Here is a 21744-nt window from a genome sequence, read left to right on the forward strand (position 1 = left end):
TCCTTATCCAGTGGATAAGTCGATGCTGGTATCCAATAAATTTATCCACTGGTTAAGATTTACCCGTCCGATCAGTGCTACCGCACTTCGTGGTTTCACTTACATCTTTTCCCATTCTTCAGTCGACCGTGTGACATTTTTCCACATTATTGTTGTTTCATCGAGCTTTCGTTGTAGTTGGGGATCTACTTTGCGAGTCAACAAATTCATCAAGGCGTCGTACTGAGGACGTCTTATTTTCCTCTTCTCCTCTTGAATATTCTACGGAATTCAAAAGTACCTGGATTAGCAGATAGACAAACACTTTTGGAGATTTGTGGATGATAATGTACATGCGATGGCAACCACAGCTTACCCAACAAACTACAGTTGCAAAAGCTCGAAAAGAGTTATAATAATACTATTCAATTCTTAGATATTGCTTCATTACCCAAGGATTCTAGAGAAAGTTCACTCGGTGTCCGTGCCCCCACCCAACCACCTTCTGCCCAAGGATCGCTTAAAATGAAAAATAGTCCCATTTATTTGCCTCCGGCTGGCATTAGCAAATTTTTCACCGGCTAGATCCGCCACTGATATTGTCGAATAACCAAATAGTGATTGTTAGTAATCTTGATTGCACTCCTTACCTTAATATCATCAAGATCTGCATCAATATTTTCAAGGTTTAGAGTCCCTGAAGACTTTTGGTCAACGTGCGTCTGTACTTTTTTTAACCACGTTAACAGGTCCTTTAGAGTGCTTTGGGCACTTTCCTGGGAAAAATAAAATACCTTGAAAATAAACAAGGTGACCTTTAAGGAAAAGATACGAGAAAAAAAAAACCAAATGATGTTTTATCTTAAATATTCTTTCTTTCATTATGTAGAAGCTCCGTCTGCTTTGAAGCTCTGCTGCGCACGGAGTGGTAATACCGGCAATAGTATTAGCTTTGCAACGCGCAACGGCAAGAGTGTATTGCGACAAGTTGCGCGAGCTCAGCTAACCTTTCATTTAATTTTTAAGGAACGCAAGTACAAATAAACAATGCCTTCGACTGGAAAACCAAGTGGATCATTTTTTTCACAAATACTAAGTTGAAAAACATGAAGCTCACGTCTTCTACAACGAAAACGATCTAAACATCCAGAAACATAATGACAAGTACCACCGTTTTTCACAAAAAAAGTCGTCAAGTTGGGTAACAGATCTTGAAACAGGTGTATTTTATTAGTGAGGTGTAATCGATTAAAGAGCTCCATTAAGATGAATAATACCAGCTGTAATTTGCGCTCTTACCTGATCAAGAATTTGTTGTTTAGGTGTTTCGTATGATCGTACTTGTGTTCTAGTAGCGTCTGTATCATCATCGTCAAAAGCCATCTCTCGATGCTGACTTACGAGCTGTTCTGTGATACCTATAACCTCTTGGTCACCTGAGTCTTGCATATCTTTTAGTAACTGTTCGACATCTTTGCTACCAGCTAGAGCCAACTGGGGAAGATTGGCCTGAAGAACGAATACCATTAATCTATTGATGGCTTGCAAACATTCCCAAGACAGTCAAAAGACAAAAATAAGGCGGCCATTGTGGTGCATTTGAGAATGGATGCTAATGAGAAATCTTTTGTTAAATGGCGCGATGACGTAACATGCAATCGAAGAATTCGTGCCCCTTAAGTCTCTGGCTTGAGTTTTTTCAAATTCTTTGGTTCCAGAAAATATCCATACCCTGCCATGGTAGAAATCGAAAATTTCCAGGGCGTGGGGGGTCAAAGGAATAACAATACCACCCCCTCCCCACTATCATAACGAAGATCGTTATCATCAATCGTTCATCATCAGTCCATCATTATAACCGTTATTTTCATCGCTGGTCAACATCATCACCACCACCACAGCACCTTTCATCCTCATTATCACCATCATTACCACTTTCATCATCATTACCATCACCACCACTTTCGTCTTCATCATCCTTCATCCATCATCGTCACCATCCCTTACGACATCATCATCAATCATTATCATCATTTTTCATCTTTCGTTAACATATTTCACTTATCAACGATACTCTCCTTGCCTATGCAAGGTTAGATCTATAGAAACACACCTGTTGTGGAGCAGCTGTTTTGATAACCTTTACTTTACTAAACACTTGTTCTTTGCTCAGTGCTTGCTTGAGGTTCCAGTGTCTTGTTCGCCATAACGTTAATAAGTGCTTGTATTGAATCTCTAGCCTAAACAAACAAAACCAAATATATATCGGTCATATTATTGTAAACATTTGTTAATATTAATAATTTATTCCATAAACGATTCAATAATGTAATATTATTTAATAATTAGTATGATTCAATAAACTGATCTCCAATTAATTAAGTCAAATGTAATTTTGATTTTGTTGTTGTATCAATGCAGCTGGGTGGGATAAAAAAATAAAAATAAACCAGAAGTAACTGTGGTTTTACAGAGTGGCTCTAATACTTCAGTTTCGAGTTCCCTGTTGTTCAGGGTTAGCCTCCATTTTGTGCAGAATATTCATGTGTTCCAGTGAGGATCCGTGAAATTTCAAAATATTTGTATTAATCGTTGAAGTTGTGCATTCTTTCCTTTACCGTTGGTGTTTGTGAATATTTAGACACAGATTCAAGGCTAACCCTGAGTAAATGAGTCTGTAATCAAGAAACACAGTGGTAATTGGGAATTTGAAAATGGTCTATTTCTTCCACTGGATTCCAATTGGAATTTGGAAGCTGATTTTTGTGGAGGGAGGAAAAACTAAAGAACGCAGAGAAAAACCCTCCAAGTAAAGAAGAGAAGCAACTAGCAGCTTTACTTGCACACAACATTGTCTGGGAATCAAACCTGGGTTGCCTTGGTGAGAGGCAAGTGTTCCCACCACTATGCCACCCATGCTTCCCTTGAGAACATACCTTGTTGCAAAGTCAGCTGCTTCTAGATCTGGGGCAGGTATCACAAAACATACAGAAGGAATCTCACTTTTTTGGCCTGTAGTTGTGTTGACCTGAAATGGAGGATAGAAGACAAGTAGCACTTTAGTGATGTGATTCATTGATGAATGGATTTGATATGATGATGGCAGAAATATAAATCGTATTGTTAGTAAATAGGAATTAAAATGTATGAGCTTGAAAAAAGTAAAGACTACACTTCATTTTAACTTTGGAATCTCGTGATGATGGTGGGGGTGATGATTATGGTGATAATATTGAAGGAGGTGACTGAAAGTAAAGACTACCCTTCATTTTAACTTATGGAATCTCGTGATGATGGTGGGGGTGATGATTATGGTGATAATATTGAAGGAGGTGACTGAAAGTAAAGACTACCCTTCATTTTGACTTATGGAATCTCGTGATGATGGTGGCGATTATGGTGGTGGTGATGATGATGCTAGTGATGGTTGTGGTGGTGGCGGTGGTTATGGTGATAATATTGATGGAGGTGACTGAAAAATATTTGTGTGGTAATTCTGATAATAAGGGTGTTGATGATAAAGTTTGGGAAGATGGTGGTGGTGCTGATGATGCAGTAATGATACAAGGATGATGATGACAAAAATTAATATATCATAACTAACCTTCCATGCGTGATGTTCAGAATTGTCTAACAGTAAACATTCCTCTCCTTTTTCTGTCACATTCTAACCAAAAAAATAAATAAAGTAGTTAATAAACTTCACCAATTCCTTTGTATAACCCCCAAAAAGGACTTTCCAAAAATTTTCAAATTTTATCAAAACCCTGAAACACCTCTAGGCTAAACAAAGTCAGGGCTAAGCTAACTCACAGATCCAATTTGAATTTAGTGAATTGTCCAAAACTAAGTTTAACAGGGTGATCTATCGATGGTTCACCCTGGCTCTTAGTTGACGAAGTAAACATTAGAGAGAAAAAAATGTACTGTACTTAGTTGATTGGGTTTCCGTAGGGAGGAAAACCAGCGAACCCTAAGAAGACCTTTGAATCAAGTGAAAAATCCAACAAACTCAACTCACATGTGACACCAAGTCCAGGAATCAAACATGAGACCCCAGATGGCTGAGACAAGTTCAATTGCACTACCTTTGCTTTCATGATTATTTCAAAAGATTTTAGTTTCTCATCTTACTTGTAAATTCTTGTATCCACAGGCTGACTTCACAGGTGTTTTTTCTTTTAATTTTGCTTTTCTTTTGGGCAGAGGAACAACTTGTCTGCTCAACAGTTGTAGAGAGCTTATTGTGTCTTTATAATCTACTAATTCTTGCTTCATTTCCTGAGAAAAAATATATTATCTTTAAAATCTGACCAGATAAATGAACTAGAAAGAAATTACCATCAAAATGTTAGTCATTTTAAAATATCATATTCCTTATGAGTTGAAGAGTACCACTTAACATTCCAACAATAAATTGGAGGGTTAAGATTGGAAATGGAGTTTGTAATTAGATGGGAAATGGAATTCAAAATGAGACTGGGATTCAGATTACTGGGAATGGAATTAACAAGAAGATTTAACAAATTTTCAAAATTCCATTTCCATTCTCTTTTTTTTCTTTCTATTCTATTCTTCCTTTTTCTACCATCTAATATATTTAACCACTCACCCATTGGCCACATGAACCTTCTTTAGACTTTCTAGAATTATTTATATTCATTGCAAGGTTCTATTTGGAATGATACTTTGAAATAACTTGCAGCCCCTATTTCATGGTTTGTGTGTGACCAGTGAACTGGAACCATGAGTGACAGTTTTGAGAGCACTCGCCTCTCACCAATGCGACCCAGCTTCAAGTCCTGCTGAATATGTGTCACATGAGAAGCATTTTTCTGTACTTTGAGAGTTTTTTCTCTGGGTTTTCTGTTTTTTTTTCTCCCTTCACCAAATTGAACTTCTAAATCCTAATTTGATCTATCGGCTGCCTCATCAAGTGGGTTGCAAAGCCTGTTAGGCTTTCCATCCACTGTGGAATGGTAAATCAAATTAGATTTTCAAACGGATATATGGTATGTGGAGAATAGTCAGTTGGGTAGCCCATTTAGTTCATTGAATACTAAATTCTACATCATGCTGACATTATACATCTTTAACCATTATATAAATTGCCATCATGCTTTTAATTAGCTGCCAGCTTCTGACCCATTAAGAATTTGCATTTTTGCCAAGACGAGATCCAGCATGTATCGTAGGTCAGTCTCTGGGTCAGTCAGTAAGCTATTTGTTTTGTCGTAGCAAAGTTGGATTGAATTCCTATTATTTTATGAACTGGAATTATTTTCTGACTGAATATTGTCCAGGAACACTATTAACTCTCTTAATATATTACCTAAATACTTTCCAAAAACATCTAATGTTACAGGTTTTATGGCAAGAAAGAAAAACTTCAAGGGAAAACAGTGAATTACAGATTCGTTATATTCTTATTCTATCATTAGTATTCCTATTTACATAATTACACTCTCCCTGTTAATCCAAGCACGGTGGGATATTCAATTTTGTGCAAAATTGTAAGAATTTTCAGACAAAAAACAATATAAAAAATATCTCATTTCCCTTGCTGTCATTTTGGAATAATCTTTGCTTATATTTAAAATATAGCAAACAAATAGATGTAGAATTTTAGATAAATCACGACACGACCAACGTTTCAGGCCGGTAGATTAAAATTGCGAGCAAACTTTATCTCACAAAAAACTAATTAACTTTTTACATTTAAACTATAAAAGTAAAAGTAAAACAAATCTCGATCTTGGGTATAAGCTTATTTCATTAATTAAATTTTTTAGACCGAAACCTGATCACGAATAGCAGACTAAATTTCGAAAATTAATTCCCTGATACAACAATTTACAAATACTACATTTTAATATTTACCGAAATCATCGAGCTCAAAAGACTAACAAAGAATGAATACACAATACATTTACTTTAGCACGGAATATAGCAAATAAATGTCAAATCGTTTTTAAAATTATAGCTGAAAGATCTAGACTCTAGCAACCATGTCTGGCTTCATTCAAGCGGAACTCAACTTGAATTTGTTTACAATATTTTTGCCCGTCTCCAGCTTTCAAAAACGGCTAAACGATGTTCCTGACAACTCAGCTGGCTTGAAGAACAACTGAAGACTTTGTTTTACGATGTAGAGCAAAATCGGAGGTTTTCTAGTATATATATTTTTAATTTTCAACGATTGAAAAGACTGCTTTCAACTTGCGCGCCAAAACGTTCATATTTTGTAGCTTTCACGTGAAGACGAAGTCCACGTGTAATAATCAATCACTTCTTAATTGAAAATTGTCCAAAATCTCGTGAATATTTGTCCAAGATACCGTGAATATTTGAAAGAAGCTTACCTGTTTAAACTGTAGCATATCTGTAACAACTTCTTTAAAAGAGGGCTCGATCTCGTCCGTATTATTAGTTTTAGGCGAGCGAAGGATCAAGACGTATCTCTCCGGCTTTGAAACACTCGGTTGGACTTCGTGTTGTTGAAATATATCTTTTACATAATCTAAAGAATATGCTACAATAAGACCTAGTTGAGTTTGCCTTACGACTGGAAAGGTGTCCAAAGGGATGTCTGAGCGAAGAAATTCGTTATTAGCGGGAAGAACTCGTTCCCTCCAAAACTTTTGCCATCGACTGTTGTGGAGTATACTGTCATGATCAAACCCAGATTGAGTCGAGTTTTTCCACCGAATTATACTCGCTGCACTGTTGAATTGTCGTTTTAATAATGAATATGCGAATACTGGAGGTCTAGAAAGCATATTTGTTGTCCATGAGAAAGGAGAAGTCCAGAAAGTTGGAGGAACGGACGACCGTTCCCTTGGTACAACTTCTTCGTCTCTTTCTTTTAAAACAATGTACACAATTAACGTCAAGGACGACAACAGAACGAGAGTGGCAGTGAATAAAATAAATGATAAAATAGGGAAAAGACTCCAGTGCAGTGCTACACACATAGTAGATTCATCCGTGCTCAGTGCAAATGAAAATATCCAAGATCATGGACGATGACCTCTTTCGTTTGAAGATGGTAGCTTTGCAACAAGCAAGTGTTATAAAACCTAAGTCAAAGACGTGCTGGACCGTACTAGATTTAATAACTTAATTTACCAAAGCTTCTGTACTCTATTAACTCAGAAATCTCCATGTTACTTCTTTTTGATATCATGACCAGTTACTTCTCCTTGTGACAAGCTAATCGAAGTCAACAACTGCATGTTTGAGTTCACGTTATATTCTGGTGTTTCTTGTAGAGTCAAAATGCCACAGCCAAGATGCTTAAAAATTCGTATTCATCTTCAACATCTAAGTAAATACAGCATTCCTTTATGCAACATGGTGTTCAGATTTGGTCCATTCGAGATGTAAAAAAGGCTCCCGTCGTGTTTGTCTCAGCAGAAACGAATATAAACATCACATCTAGCATGAGACCGGCCGTAATCCAACGCGAGTGCACTTACACACGGGAGAGAGCGAGCCCACACAAAGAAAATATCAAAATGCATAATGATCGAGCGCTTAATATTTATGACACGGGACCATAACTGCTTTTAGAGATCTCTTTATTCAACCGCTACCCGCTTTGGTCGATTTTAACACCTTTAAGTGGTTGCTAAATGCCCTATAATGGGATTTTGAAGCATTCAAGTTTTGTTTAAATTATTATTTGGTGTGATTTTTGAAAACGTTCAGGATCGCGTGACTTGAACCGAACTGACTGGCGTTACATTTGAACGATAAAAGCTTTTTTGCATGTAGACTCGTGTTCCTCTTTATGTCAATGGCTATCTATGTAGCAGGTATCAAGTCACCAATATATAAATATAATGTCAAGTGCAACAAATTCTAAAAAATCTATAAACATTATATTCTAAGTGTGGCTAAAAAAACTTACCAAATCCCACCTCCAAAATAAATCCACACAGTTCTCAAAATTTGTTATTATATGGAAAGCATTTTGTTCACAGGGAAAATAATAACTCTCAAACTCACGATATTAATTGCCTGAAATCTTTCTATCTAATGAGAGTGGAAATGGAAGTAGAAATAAAGTTTGTTCACATTAAAAATCGGATGGAAGGGAAATGAGTGGGAAGATTGGAAAATTTTTTGGCGCCGTTTACTTAAAAACCAAAAAGGGACATATATCGCAGAACCTGTTTACTTTATTTAAAAGTATCACAGAAACCAGTTTTATTTAAAAGTGTTGTTTTTCATAGTTTCTTTACCCTCGGGGGAAAATTTAGCGATATTTTTGTGTGGCTTTCATAGAAGTAAGATGAAATCATCCACCCACACGCTAGCGTGGCTGGACTACAATATAATCAGTCAATCAAGACACTCACCGATAGTTTTGCAAGACGTTCTTCCGCCGTGGCCCGGTCTGGTATGACTTGAACATCGTACACATTATTAAGATCATCAATTAGACGAACCATTTTCTGTTCAGCTATACTTGCGTCTCTAAAAAACTATAAACAAAAGACAAATTAATGTTTGTAGGCTTTACTTTTCTGAAGTGGTATATTATTTAATTATTGTTTTTTTGTAAGAGAAACAAAAAAGCAGGAAACCAGATACTCAGCTGTTCTTTTTGACTCCTGTTTAGGTTTTTTGGTAATTAAAAATTAACAAATTATTTTGTTTTAATGCAGAACTAAGTTCATTTTTTTTTAGCATCTTTGTGAATCTTTTTAGTGTATTTTTCTAACTCATTTCCTACATTTCTTTAATTTCTTTGAATTGTTTACAATCCGTTTTTGTTAATTTTTACTTTCTAATTTTAGAGAGGAAAATTCTTTCCATTGGCAAGCAAACAATCTTTCTTTCCCATTTCTTATTTCATAGTCGGATTTTTTCATGGTTCTTTCTACTAGATGCAGAGACAAGTAGGTCACGTTTCCTAGGCAACAGACCACGCGTACTGATGTTGGACCCTTCCTCACACATGGTTAGTTGTGCTAATATTGTCCAGCTCACCTGATGGTATGTCTGAGCATGTGTAAAGTGTTCCTTGAATGCTATGGTCAACTGCTTTATCCACCACCATTGGTTCTTCATGGCGCTTAAGTAAGCCTGTTAGAACACCAAGAAATTCATTAAACTATCTAAAATTAATTTACACGTTAAAATTTTTTTCTGAGCGACATTTTTTCTCTTCTTCCCTCCCTTTCCTTGTCTTCCTTTTCCCTCTCTAATCCTTCGCCTTATACATAAAATAATTAATTCTAAGTTTCTTTTGAATATAACCTGGGGCGATGTTGAAAGACATTCGTTATACAGACAACATGTGCTCGATGGGTGGCATTTGGTGGGCTGTCTGGGTTGAAGTAGAGACTGAGGTGAGGGCGTGGGAGCACAAACTGAGAGTTATCGAGCATGACTCATCTTAATGGCCAAGAAATGTTTAATAATGAGTTGTGTTTGGTGAGCATAATGGGAGTGGCTGTGCAGGTGTGACTAGTACTGATGGGCTGAGGGAGTGCGGGGGGGGGGGGGGGGGGGAGGGGGAGGGGGAGGGGGGTGGGGGGATTTATATAAAATGAACTACTTTGAAGATACGGCGGCCATTTTGAATCACAAGGCACTATGGGTGGTTCCCAAAATATACAAAGCTTTGCTACAAAAAAGGCGTAGAGTTCACATTTACGGTTCACAACATTTTGACAATAGATGATTTAAAATAAAAGGACAGTTCAACAACGGAGAATAATTCTCAAATATCGTAGAGTCATCATTTCAGAGTCATGTCTATGTGACCCCTAATGCCTTGCGATTCAAGATGGCCGCTGCATCGTCAAAGTAGTCCATTTTAAGTAAGGTTTTACCTCTATGGGTCCAGGGGCAGGATGTTTAGACTTGATCATGGATTCTCCAGTTTTAACGATATCGTTCAATTGCGGTTCGTGTTCGCGAATCTCGTACGATAGTTCCTACAATTACAAATAAATAAAAGTCAATAAATATTAGTCTCGCAAAATCAAATAGATGAAGGAAAAAGGCCTGAATACCACAAATTTCCTATGGGATCGCTGTGTTTACACATCCAATCTGGCTTGATCACAAGGGCGTCTAACTAAAGAACCCCATGACGATCTAAATGAAACCTAAACATCTTTATTTAAGTCAAGTCGTTTTAGCGCTTTCGCACTAATTGGGAACACCCTTCACTCACACACTCAACTCCCATGTTGATTTTTACGGAGGGAGAAAACCGGAGAACCCGGAGAAAACCCTCGTAGCATAGGAGAGAACAACACATCAAACAAACTCAATTCACATGTGACGACCGACCCGCTGGACTCACAGCGGTGAAAGACGAAGCGTTAACAGTGTAGGCCACCGATGCTACCCTAGAAAAGTAGGCAAACACCAACTCACCTCTCCATAAAGTTTAAGGTCAGCAAGGTCGAGGTCAGGTCGGGCCCAATCACGTGACACCTCCGGCTCTTCTCGCTGGTTTAACCAGATCAGTTCTTTCGTTGCTTCACTCATGAATTCCACTAAACTCTTCAGATTCTTCAGCCGATCGACGGACAACGCCTGTTGGGATAAAAAGCAACAAGTAAAAACCTGATTCTATAAGTCGTAGTTTTTACTCCTTTGTTTCTGGTGGTCGCTCAACAAAAAAACAAAACAAAAAAAAAACAAAAAAAATCGAAAGAGAGCGAATTGGGTCAGAATTATGGATCAGTCTATAAAAATCTTCGATGGGCTTCATGTGATAAAAAAAAAATGCAATAAGTTCTGATCCAATAAATCTCTTTTTATATCGAGCGCGTCATTTCATAGAGCATTATTCCTTTATTTAATTAAAACCCAAAAAGATAATCTTATTCTGAAGAGGTCTAAAATGGGAAAACATTACGTCCAACCCAAGATAAAGAGCATTATTTATATCCTTCCAACTGCTGCAGAAATCAAAAGTGCACAGATTTTTCAGCGCATTCCTTCAACGTTAACGACAAGTCATAAAGCCCTTTTTCAAATACAGCTTGGAATAAACAACATGGATAGTTTTTCCTTTCTCGTCACTATATCAGTCTAGTATACTTACCACAAGTACAACATATTCTTCATTCAGTTGGATAATCTTTGGCTTCAATGTTATGTCCTCATCCTATGGGGAAAACAGAAGTGCTATGGTCTAAGCCTCGTAGTAGTAAATATAGTAGTCTGCGCGCGACAGATCTGCACCCACTTTTGCGTAAGAAAATAATAATAAAACAGTGCGCACTCTTGAAATCCAAAGAAAATTGAAATAGGAGGCTCCATAAAGTGGTCCAGAGAAATTGTTCTGAATCTACGCTTATCTTTACTCGCCTCTTCGTGTTTCCGCTCGCGAAGATAAAAGACCATTATACTTGGCTTGTTCATGGTTTCGACTCCCCTTAGTTAACGTTACCATGTCCCAAAAGCTTGACAAATTAATTAGAACATATCGGAATTTATACACTCTGCTCGCGCATAAATTGTTTCAATTTGTTACTGTCCTTTGAAAATGAAAGAAAATCGTACTCCTTGTAGTACTCTTTAAAACAGATACTGTGTAGTTGCTTGTGGGACAAGATTTTAATTCCACTGGGAAAGCGGCTGCAACGTTGATTGGTTCGCTATTGTCTGAGTGGGAACTATGAATTACATGCGCGACGTACCTGGAATTTCTTGACTCGTGCCAACTCCTCATCAAAAGCAATAATCATATCATGCTGTCCGTAGTGTTCCTGAAGACATTTTTCAGATGAAGGCAAATCCAAGCCATAACCAGCCTTTTCCATCGAGTTCTACGGGAAAGGAGAAAATGGTTCTTTCGAGTTCGATGACAATACAACTAGACAACTATTCAAAGCTCATATAAACAAGAAAGACGCAAATATCAGCGGATTTTTTGCGCGCGCAAAACGAACGGTTGTGGGATGAATTAGTATTGTGATTGGATATGGAGATTCATTCTTTATTTTTATGCCAATTCAAAGTCAAGTACAGTTTAGAAGTTGATTTTTGTAGAGGAAAGAAAACCGGAGAACCCAGAGAAGCACAGGAGAGAACCAAAAAACAACTCTACTCAAGCGACACCGAGTATAGCGGAACTCGAATCCGACTCGCCTTGGTGACAGGCGAGCACTCTCACCGCTACGCCGCCTTGGCTTCTTCACTTTGGTATATAGGTCCGGGGTTCGATTCCCAGTGGTTCCAAGTCAGCTGAGTTGGTTGGTTCTCTTTCTCACTCCCGGCGGTTATCTTTAGGCATTTGAGTGACAAATTTATGAAATTACACGACACGGCACTCCGTTTTTCACAGTCATGCGCAGTCATGCAGTCTACTCTAAAAACTACAAGTACCTTTCTCTCTCTGACCCATAGTAACATGGCATCTAGAATGTCAGCCTTGCTGCCAGGTTCTCCTTTCTCCAGTCCAAACTGTAAGCGTATTGCCTTGCGCCTTTGGGGGGAGGCGCCAGGAGATATGCCAGAGTCCCATGACATGGAGGAGGGGAGAGACTCGGATGACGTCACGAACGTTCGACTTATTCGTTCTATAAGATATAAACGGAGGTAAGGAAACCACGGTTACTATCATCAGTATTTTACCGAATGAGAAAAAGACTATACGCCGATCCCGCATTCATTGTTCTACCTCCCCAGTTACTGTAGTCCAGACGCTGACCTCTCCTAGCCTGACCGCTCCGCTTTTGTTGGGCTGCCTGTACTCGCGGAGCGGTCATAGGAAGGACCTGTTGCTGTAGGAAAAGCTAAAATGTGTGGTTTTTTTTGTTTTTTTGTTTTTTTGTTTTTTGATGTGCGACATGGAAAGACACCGATAGCTGAAAATTTTATTCCCTTGAGAAAACTACCCAATATCGATAAATGATTTTTTTTTTTCTTTGGGTGGACACTCATAGCCAGGATCGGTCTATTCTTGTTTTGATGTCGTTCAACAAAGTATAAGGGTTATCTGTTGTACCTTGAGGGATGTTCTCGTCAGACGTCACCCTAGACACCGTAGTACTTGATTCAATAGGTTCTCCAGACGCCGTCTTGTACGTTCTTTTAGTGATTTTAATGATTTTAGTGGACCTCAATATGTCTTCGTCCATGGGGGATGGACCTGCCTCAGCGGCATCTGCTACGTCTGGTTCGATGGGACGTTCAAGCTTCATTTTCTTTGCTTCTGAAGTGGATACTGTGTCATAGTAGCTCATCTCAGATGCCAGTCGTTCTAACTGAATCTTGATGTTTTTCCAACGAATATTGATGTTCTGTACTCTGTTGAAAAAATATGAAAGCAATCGTAAGAATTTTCCTACCATTGCGGTCCCCTTTACAATAACCTTAGGAATTTTTTCGTGGGGAGGGGAATCTCACACGAAGTCAAGACGCAAACAAAACTGAGAAAATATAATTTTTATGACTGCGGAAAACTCTTAGCACGGAGTCGCTGCTACGTGACCGTAGACGGTGCCGTGTCCATGCATTTTGATTGGATGAATAGTGATCCATCGCGCTGTGATTGGTTCGAACGATATCGTCACTTTCGTACCGTAACCGTGTCGCCTGCCGTTACACTGTCACACGACTCTACTTGCTGTTGCTCCACTGAACAGCTTAATAAATCCTTACCAGGCATTGATCTCAGACGCCTTGGAAATGTTGCTCATCCTTTAGCGCATCGAATTAATGACATGACAAATGTTGGTGGGGAAAACTACACCAACTATTCGAAATTGTGAAATCGCTCAATGCTTAGGAAAGCCATTCTTTAAGCTCGGGTACTGAGCTTACGAGCCGAACAATGGTTTGCACAAGCATTTCCATTAGAGTGGCTTAACCGTAGCTTTATTATTTCTTATAAATACCTGTTTTTCAGTTCAGTAGCCCTTGAATAATGACCAGTGACAAGCAGCTCCGAACCTGATATCATGTGCTTGATGCTACTCTCGAACATCTGAAACAAAGATTGCGCAAAAATTGAATGATGGGATCCCTGAATGATAACACGTACCTGCTCACCCATCTAGAAGCTGATGACTTACTATACCCTTTCAAGCCCCGAACCCTCCTTTCCGACAGACAGCAAAACTTTGAGAATCTCCTGAACAATCTACATGTTCCTGTACTTTCAATAGATGAGCTAAAGACGGTAGGTTTTCTTACCATCAAGGATTTTTCAATGTTCATGAAGTGTTTTCGTCGTGTAGCAACATCGATTTTGTCACGATTTTTTTCTTCCTGCAATGGAAATTCATTAGAGGAAATAAATGTAGGGACCGCACAGACAGACAAACAGAAAGACTGACTGCCTCACTCAGACTGTCGGACTGACTGACAGACGGGCGAACCGACAGACTCAAGTATACGGAAGGAAAATAAGGAAAAAGGAAAGATAAAGACAAACAAAGGCCGCACGACAATAAAAGAACAGATATTTTAAAAACGACAGCGTCAGACAGAAAAAGTAACAAACCGACCATTAAAAAGTCAAAAAGATCATTCAGTCTGTCGGCGAACCAAAACGCTCTCTTCAAAACAGCCCTACCTTCTGACACCATTTACCATTACACAAAGAAATTAAAAGAAAGTTATAAAACCCTCAAGAAACACGAATACTAGGGATTGCTTTGGGCTTCACTCAAAAAGTAAATGTTTGACATACCGCCTTGATTCGATCCTCGATGTCATCGAGCGAAGCGTCGACCAACATCGCCTGAAAACAACGCGGAAATTCAAAGATATTTTAACTCTTAATTCCTATAGAATTTTCCAATGATTTACAATTACTTTTGCATCAAAAGAAACTTAAATAAAAAGCTGGAATAAAAGGTTTCTATACCAAACAAGTTCTCACCTCTTTATGAATTTTTTCGGCTACTTGAGACATTTGTTCCAACCTGAAGAAAAACACAAAATTTCATAGATAACCTGAATTCCGGATTGAATTTCTACCAATGTCATTCAGTTAAGCAGCTAAATATCTAGTTATTCGATAAAGAATTGATTTTATAACCAACCTTGTAAGTTCAATTCTCAAAGACTTGTTGTAGCTATCTTGTATTTCGACTAGTTTTGTCCAAAGCTTTAGAAAAAATAAACGAAAAATTTAGCAGCTTTTCGATGCTTGGCTTGTATAGTTTCGGGTATTATTCATATCAAGATAAATTTGCCCTCCAAACGAAAGAGAGGATATAGTTCAAGTACAATATTGGTTTCAAACAAATAAAGAATGCTATCAATCTTAATGTGAAGTTTAATAGATTGTCTGGAAGTTAACGTTTATCTAAAATTTAAATTCGTACAAGTGGCGTTGGTCCAAGTTGTCTGTATTTGTTAGGGAGAGTTTTTGGGTAAAATCGTTAGTTTGAGTGGAAATAAGTTTTTGCAAAAGCATACGGGAAAATTAATGATTATTTATTATTTATTTCAGCTAATTTCTATGAATGGGAAAAATTACTGAGCTATATAACTGTCAAATGGTTTCCCAATTTAAACCAATCAGAGGGCGAGAAAAGAACACTGCCCAATCAGAGTCACAGTAACGTACTGCTCCCACTCAAACATAATATTCACAAACCTTCTTTCGCCGAAATAAAACGATAAAAACACACACAATAAATAAAATAAAGGCATACACACCACTGCGAGTTCTCGAGGGCTACAATCTTTGGGGAAGTCGAGCCATGTTGTCATTGGACCATAAAGTGCCTGAAAAGTCAGTGGAAAAAAAACTTTTACATTTTAAAAATATTTACAAAAATATATAAAGAGATCGTTAAAAAGGTGCTTATTCAGTAATTTACTTAAGTAATTTATATTTTGTAATTTACTTAAGATAAAATTACTAATAATCTATTTTTTTACATTTTATTCCAATAAAAAATAAATACATGATGAATCGAGTTTAGTCGCTAATGTCAAAAATAATTTAGCTTGTGGGCTTCATTGTATTACGATTTTGACAGTTAAATAGAATAAACTTCAAATGAGTGCATTAAACTGCAGGTGTCTTATTTCACAGTGGAGTGTAATTATTCAAATATATTCACAAACTGGTGAATGCTAGTTCTTCAAGGGTGGGTATTTATCAACTTCGAGAGAAATTTTATAACATCGTATCCCATTTATTACCCAAAAGTATATTATAGAACACATTGCTAGACTTAATAACTGAAAAATCACGTGACTTCGACGCAAATTTAAACGCCAGTTTGGATTGGTTAAAATTATTTCTTTCGAACAGCTGTCCTTGTGATTAAGCGTTACTTTTAAAACGATCAACATTTGAAAAAGCAAGCATACCCCCCCCCCCCCCCCCTTTAAGGACAGAGAGACGAATACAAAAGACTGTCTTAGTAAACACAACGCGACGTGACGCCGCACGCGTGGCCCACGTGGGCCGCACGCGAGCTGATAAATGACTTTCAAAAGTTATGTACCCACTCTACACCACGTTGGTACACAACACTTTGTCCAATTGTTGACGGCATATCGTGGTAAGAGAACATACAACACGCTAAACTCCTCAAGGCTGGGGCAAAAAGAAATGAGAATTTGAAATATTTATCTTAGGGGTGGGGGGGACAACAAATAAACGGAAGAAAGAGAATGGGTAGAAAGAAATTTTCTTCATACGTAGAGGAAGTAAGATGAAAACACTTTCAAGGTAAGGTAAGGTAATGGAAGAATAGGAGAAAAATGCGCACGTACCTGAAGATCTTTGTGAAGCATTTTAACAGAGTGTCGTAGCGTGACCATGTCAGGGTATTCAGTGATGCGATAACGATTGAAATCCAATATCAGTTCCTAAAGAAAAAATGCTTTAAAATATTAGAGATCCGACTTCCAGTCCATTCAGAGAATTAACTAACACTGCTCCCCAAAAATATTGACATAAAAAAATGTAAAAAAAATAAAAAAATAACTACTAAGGAAAAACTGTCGACAGCACAAAATACTTTAATTCCAAAGAAAACACGCAAGCTATTCATTAAGAGAAACTGTTGAAAACATGACACTCTTGACTCACAGAGAAACCCATGTATATTTGTTTGATGTGTTTCAGTGTCTTGTGTGTGTCCTCTGTCTTGCTAAATGTATATCACACCTGAGACACTGTTCTACTATCTGCTGACACAGTCTTTACCGATGATAACACAAACCTGTTTCTCGCTTCTCGCACCCCCCCCCCCCCCCTCCCTCCCCCAAAATCCAAACTATACCAGTAAGTAGGGTAAGTAGGGTCAGGTTTGGTTTCTTTAGCTGTGCCTGGGGCAGACAATACCTATGCATATTCTTAATACTAGATATAAATGGCATTTCGTAATTTCGTACCTTAATACCATGTATTGTTCTGGGGATTTGCTGTCTTTCTAGTCGGATGGTAACTTGGATAATCTGGTCAGTCAACATCTTAGCGTAGCTGCAATATTCTTCGTACTTCAGCTGCTTTTCCTTAAAAAGATAATAACATAATACGATGTTATTCTTTTAAAGAGAAAGGCAATAACTACAATATGTTTTTTTTTTCCGAGGCGCGCACAGAAAGAAAAACAAGCACAGAAGAAGAAATAAGCCTAAAACGTAAAGCGTGTGCAAAGCGCGCATGAACTAAGGTGTGTTCATGGAAATATTTCATCACAAATATCGATATGCGCACTGATATACTGACGCGCAAGAAAAAGTAACAATACGCGTATAGATGCGAGCATATTACCCACACCAATACAGGAACTATAACGTTAAGTGCATGGGATGCGCGCATGAAATAAATGTGTTCACGAAAACTTTATTTAGACATACTGATGAGCGCACAAAAAAGGGCCATGGTATGCAAGGAGCGATAAAAATGAAAAAACATCTCCTCATAGTAGATATATAATAAACAAGAATATTTTTCTTTGGTGAGAAGGCTCCAAAACGTAACGTGAAATACAAAAAAAAAATTGTTGCGTCTGCGGATGCTAAGAACGCGATGCTTTAACCTGCCTTATTATTAGACTGATTCCATGGGTCGGTCCCAGTTCGCTCCCTCCTCCCATCAGTCTATACCTTCTATTATGTGCATGCGCAGACGAAGCTGATCCTATGCTTAGCTGTGCATAGGTAAAAGGTTGGAGCCATACACAAGCATATTTATGATTGACGAAAAGACCATGAATAGAAGTAAAAAAAGGAACACGTTTGAATGGAGTTTTGCTACTTACACTATCGTGCAGAGATTCCTGGACTGACGGCGTTTTGGGGAACACTTCGTACAACGAAGCAACGTACGTCAGAATGGACTTCTCATCAGGATGTTCAGATAATACCAAGTCTGTTTTCATAGAAGGGAAAAACTCATGACTACTGTATACATAGGAGAGGTGTGTCAGATATTCATCTACAGAGCAGATTTACTCATGATACAGACATGTCTTACCTTACCGTGTCCGAACATTTTGATGCGACGCAAGCTTAATCTAGCGCGCTGCGATTGTTTGAAAAATGATCGTTCATCCAAGCCATGACCGTGCCATGCGCAGTCATTTTTCAGTCATTTTATGGCCCGTTGACGAGGGCGATTTTTGCGGCGATTTTTGAAAATATTATGTTTCTTTTATGCTTCTAAAGAGACATTTGTCCAGTTAATCTTGGTGTCCAGAATAAAACTCTAAAGGTTTATCCTTTACCATTCTTGACCATGACCAAAATCGCTGCATAAATCGCACCTCAAATCGCTGCAAAAATCGCCTTACACCAGTCCTTACACCATTTATTAAAGAGCGTGACGTTACCTTCGACATCGAGCAAACGGGGAAGATGAAGCTCTTTCTCGGCGACATGGAATGCATACTCAACGTTAGCCTCGGGAGAGGTCTTATTTAACTTGGAAAAATCCACTAGATCTGGCCTGAGAAGAAAAAAAAAACGGTTCAGTAACAGTCTAAAAGATATAGTCTTTATTTTAATAATGATTAACGTTGCATAATTCTAGGAGATTTGCAAACGTTAAAAGCAAAAATTGGTACCTGTATCTGTGGATTATCGCATTAAATGCAAAACCATCTCTCCAAGACGAACTAAAGTCTTTAATTTCCACTTTAGGATATCTATAAGATATAAACAAATGGGGATGATCATTTGTACTCATTCTGCTAAGTTGACACTTAAATAATGTCCTTAGATTAACAAAGGGGCCTTCCCCCTCCCCTCCCCTGTTAAAACTGTTACTATAGGTCTATTTTATCGATGTGCCAAGGTATTAAATATACCTACCCCTGTGTGACTTTTTGTGCCCACACCAAGAGAGCATCTTTTGGAGTCAACTCTTCGACCTTCTTACCAGCCACTTCAACATCCAGATCAGATATCTGTAATAAATACAAATATTAGTTAAATATTTATTTCTTAGTCATAATAAGTTTATATTAACTTTAATGCTAAAACTTGAAAACCCAAACAGGTCATGAACAGAACGAGAGCAGACAACACCAAAAGCATTCTGGATGCAGCCATAAGACAGAAGGCTTTCTTTGGTCAAATAATTGGAGATCTGGCTTGTGGGTTCAATTTCTGGTCTCGGCATCACGGACATGTGAATTAAGATTGTTAGGTCTTTCCCTTGATTCAAGGGTTTTCCTCTAGTTGCCTCCCACTGCAAAACCTAACATGCAAAATTCCAATTCTATCTGTGAGTTATCGATGCCATGATTTTAATCAGTCCAAAGGTTTTTAAGTGTTCTATCTGTGAGTTCACCATGACATTAACTTGATCAGCCAAGAGGTTGTTTCAGGGTTTAATCTGTTAGTTATCTATGCCCGTCTTAGATCAGTCCAGAGGTTGTTCCAGGGTTTAATCTGTGAGTAAACTGTGCTTGTCTTTGATCAGTCCAGAGGTTGTTTCAGGGTTTAATCTATGAGATAGCTGTGCCCTGTCTTTGATCAGCCCAGAGGTTGTTTCAGGGTTTAATCTATGAGATAGCTGTGCCCTGTCTTTGATCAGCCCAGAGGTTGTTTCAGGGTTTAATCTGTGAGTTAGCTGTGCCCTGTCTTTGATCAGCCCAGAGGTTGTTTCAGGGTTTAATCTGTGAGTTAGCTGTGCCCTGTCTTTGATCAGCCCAGAGGTTGTTTCAGGGTTTAATCTGTGAGTTAGCTGTGCGCTGTCTTTGATCAGTCCAGAGGTTGTTTCAGGGTTTAATCTGTGAGTTAGCTGTGCCCTGTCTTTGATCAGCCCAGAGGTTGTTTCAGGGTTTAATCTGTGAGTTAGCTGTGCCCTGTCTTTGATCAGCCCAGAGGTTGTTTCAGGGTTTAATCTGTGAGTTAGCTGTGCGCTGTCTTTGATCAGTCCATGTGTTTTTTCAGGGATCAATAAAATTCGAAGTTTATTTTTGAGTCAATCAACATGTAATTTGCACTGCATTTTAACTTCAGATTTACCTGGAAATGAAGAATGATTATCCAAACCAATCCTAGGGTTAGCTTTGTATTACCATCAACTATATCATCACTGCGAATGTTCACCAACTTTATCTGATGAAAGAGAAATGAAAATGGAAAATTAAGGACAAAAATGGAGAAACGGGAAAAGAGAAATACAACAATGGGAAGACAAACATTACAACACATAAATGGGTAACAGGTAATGAAATGGGAAATATTAACGAAGGAGAAAAAAAAGAAAATATAAGTGGGAGGTTTGATGAGAAATTAACTTCTGAAGGATTCATTTAAATATCTTATTATTATATTGTAAGAAAACAGTATATAAAACATAACCCATTTTTCTTTCTACATAATAGAACAAATAAAAACAGCTTTCTTCCGTGCTCCATTACGTAATAAAGCACTTAGCAAGTGCCAAAAACACTCAAGAAGTGTGAGAATTACTCGCATATAGCTTATGCTTTTCTTCACACTTTTTTTGTGCTTTTTTCTTCCTGTGTGCTTTGTGCTTCATTACTGCACTGAGCACAGAAAAAGTGGTTTTATTTGTCAAATATGTATATGTGTGTACATTCATGTGGTACATATATTATTAATGACCATTATATTGAGTATTATTTAAAGCCATCCTCCTCCTAATTAATTTCCTATAATGCTACCTGCTGTTTAACATATGGCTTCGTAGCCTTCTACTCTCGATAATTTTTATTCAATAATTTGTAATGAGATCCAAGCATGTGTTAAAGAGATGTCTTGCTGAGAAATATCCCCATGAATCTAATGGAAAAGTGGGTTAGTTCCTCGTGGGTGTCACAGTACACTATCTTGTGAAACATATGGTTGTCACACAATCCAGCTTCCTGTCATGGCTGTCATGCAATCCACTACCCAGGTAAATTTAGTTCTCACACAGTCTATACTCATGAAATGTTTAGGTAAAGCCCTGATACCATTATCCAATGACTTACAGCAAATAATACTTACATTTCTGCTCTCAAGAAATTCCAAAGCAGTCTGAACATTTTGTAACATATGAAATCTTAACTGCCCTCTTTCTCGAGGCTGTAACAAGAATAATGGAAAGGAATAATTTATTGATATTATTTCATGATATAAAATTAATAAAACAACAAAAATATGTTAAACATACATCTCAAAGAAAATGTGGAGTTCCAGAAAATATCCATAACCCATGGCAGAGGAAATTGGAAATTCTGGATGGGGTTGGGGAGTGGGGTTGGGATGTGGAATGGATAAATTTCATGCATCTTTTAGGTTGATTATTGAGGCTTCGTTTGAGCTGCCACCAACTATTACTCCACAACCTGACAG

General features: G+C 37.9%; 1 protein-coding gene across 4 annotated transcripts in view; it reads right to left on the bottom strand.

Annotated features, from left to right (window-relative positions):
* Window positions 1–21744, bottom strand: part of LOC116308019 (uncharacterized) — a 112411-nt gene that overhangs the window by 85260 nt on the left and 5407 nt on the right. For 2 of the 4 annotated variants that reach the window (XM_089032207.1, XM_089032208.1), the window contains 29 exons: window positions 21397–21474; window positions 20407–20499; window positions 19246–19340; window positions 18999–19079; window positions 18765–18880; window positions 18195–18304; window positions 17323–17442; window positions 16699–16794; window positions 15628–15696; window positions 15006–15070; window positions 14843–14885; window positions 14651–14701; window positions 14152–14226; window positions 13854–13942; window positions 12962–13263; window positions 12340–12533; window positions 11652–11780; window positions 11054–11116; window positions 10378–10539; window positions 9825–9929; window positions 8977–9072; window positions 8343–8468; window positions 4114–4260; window positions 3584–3646; window positions 2916–3007; window positions 2093–2219; window positions 1279–1488; window positions 630–755; window positions 104–261 (listed from right to left, as the gene is read on the bottom strand). In XM_089032207.1, coding sequence (XP_088888333.1) covers window positions 104–261; window positions 630–755; window positions 1279–1488; window positions 2093–2219; window positions 2916–3007; window positions 3584–3646; window positions 4114–4260; window positions 8343–8468; window positions 8977–9072; window positions 9825–9929; window positions 10378–10539; window positions 11054–11116; window positions 11652–11780; window positions 12340–12533; window positions 12962–13263; window positions 13854–13942; window positions 14152–14226; window positions 14651–14701; window positions 14843–14885; window positions 15006–15070; window positions 15628–15696; window positions 16699–16794; window positions 17323–17442; window positions 18195–18304; window positions 18765–18880; window positions 18999–19079; window positions 19246–19340; window positions 20407–20499; window positions 21397–21474 — 3281 coding nt within the window. Of the gene's footprint in view, window positions 1–103; window positions 262–629; window positions 756–1278; window positions 1489–2092; window positions 2220–2915; window positions 3008–3583; window positions 3647–4113; window positions 4261–6341; window positions 7427–8342; window positions 8469–8976; window positions 9073–9824; window positions 9930–10377; window positions 10540–11053; window positions 11117–11651; window positions 11781–12339; window positions 12534–12961; window positions 13264–13853; window positions 13943–14151; window positions 14227–14650; window positions 14702–14842; window positions 14886–15005; window positions 15071–15627; window positions 15697–16698; window positions 16795–17322; window positions 17443–18194; window positions 18305–18764; window positions 18881–18998; window positions 19080–19245; window positions 19341–20406; window positions 20500–21396; window positions 21475–21744 lie in introns of those variants that run through there. The other 2 variants (XM_089032209.1, XM_089032211.1) reach the window with 2 other exon arrangements.

The sequence above is a fragment of the Actinia tenebrosa genome, unplaced genomic scaffold, assembly GCF_029948245.1.
Source record: "Actinia tenebrosa isolate PJP-AT-01 unplaced genomic scaffold, QUT_ActTen_1.0 PGA_scaffold1__47_contigs__length_23844297, whole genome shotgun sequence".
Lineage (NCBI taxonomy): Eukaryota > Metazoa > Cnidaria > Anthozoa > Actiniaria > Actiniidae > Actinia > Actinia tenebrosa.